Source organism: Atta cephalotes, assembly GCF_000143395.1.
Source record: "Atta cephalotes unplaced genomic scaffold scaffold00038, whole genome shotgun sequence".
NCBI lineage: Eukaryota > Metazoa > Arthropoda > Insecta > Hymenoptera > Formicidae > Atta > Atta cephalotes.
Window position 1 is genome coordinate 684,674 of NW_012130102.1, and position 480 is coordinate 685,153.

Consider the following 480-nt stretch of genomic DNA (forward strand, 5'->3'; position numbering starts at 1 on the left):
GATCAACTGCAACATACCGTTTCACAGTTCTTACATCGCATCCGTAGAAAGTCAGCTTCTGCTTAATTTAAATAAAATAATACCATATCCAAAAAAACGGAGTTCAAAGTGGATCAGCACTTCTATACCTCGTTCCAAATGGTTTACTTCAATATCAAAATTATCATCGGCACACTACCATACTCAAAGTATATTAAACACAGTTTTCTTTTCACAAACAACGGAACTAATTCCAAATAATGCTGTGGTCATCGAAATCGCACCAGACGATGTTCTACACTACGTTTTGACAGGCTCTTTATCTGTAAACGTGACAAATTTAGTATTGACACGACAAACCGAAAAAAATATTAATACAATTCTACAAGGAATTGGAAAGCTTTACAATTGCGGTTTACAGCCACAAGTTGCCAATTTGTATCCATCAGTTGAATTTCCAGTTAGTCGAGGAACTCCTATGATTTCTCCATCAATCAGGTA

General features: G+C 35.8%; 1 protein-coding gene across 1 annotated transcript in view; it reads left to right on the plus strand.

The window, feature by feature from the left end:
- Positions 1-480, plus strand: part of LOC105621938 (fatty acid synthase-like) — a 16,803-nt gene that overhangs the window by 8,701 nt on the left and 7,622 nt on the right. Inside the window, exon 2 of the mRNA XM_012203374.1 lies at positions 14-472. Coding sequence (XP_012058764.1) covers positions 14-472 — 459 coding nt within the window. The remainder of the gene's footprint in view (positions 1-13; positions 473-480) is intronic.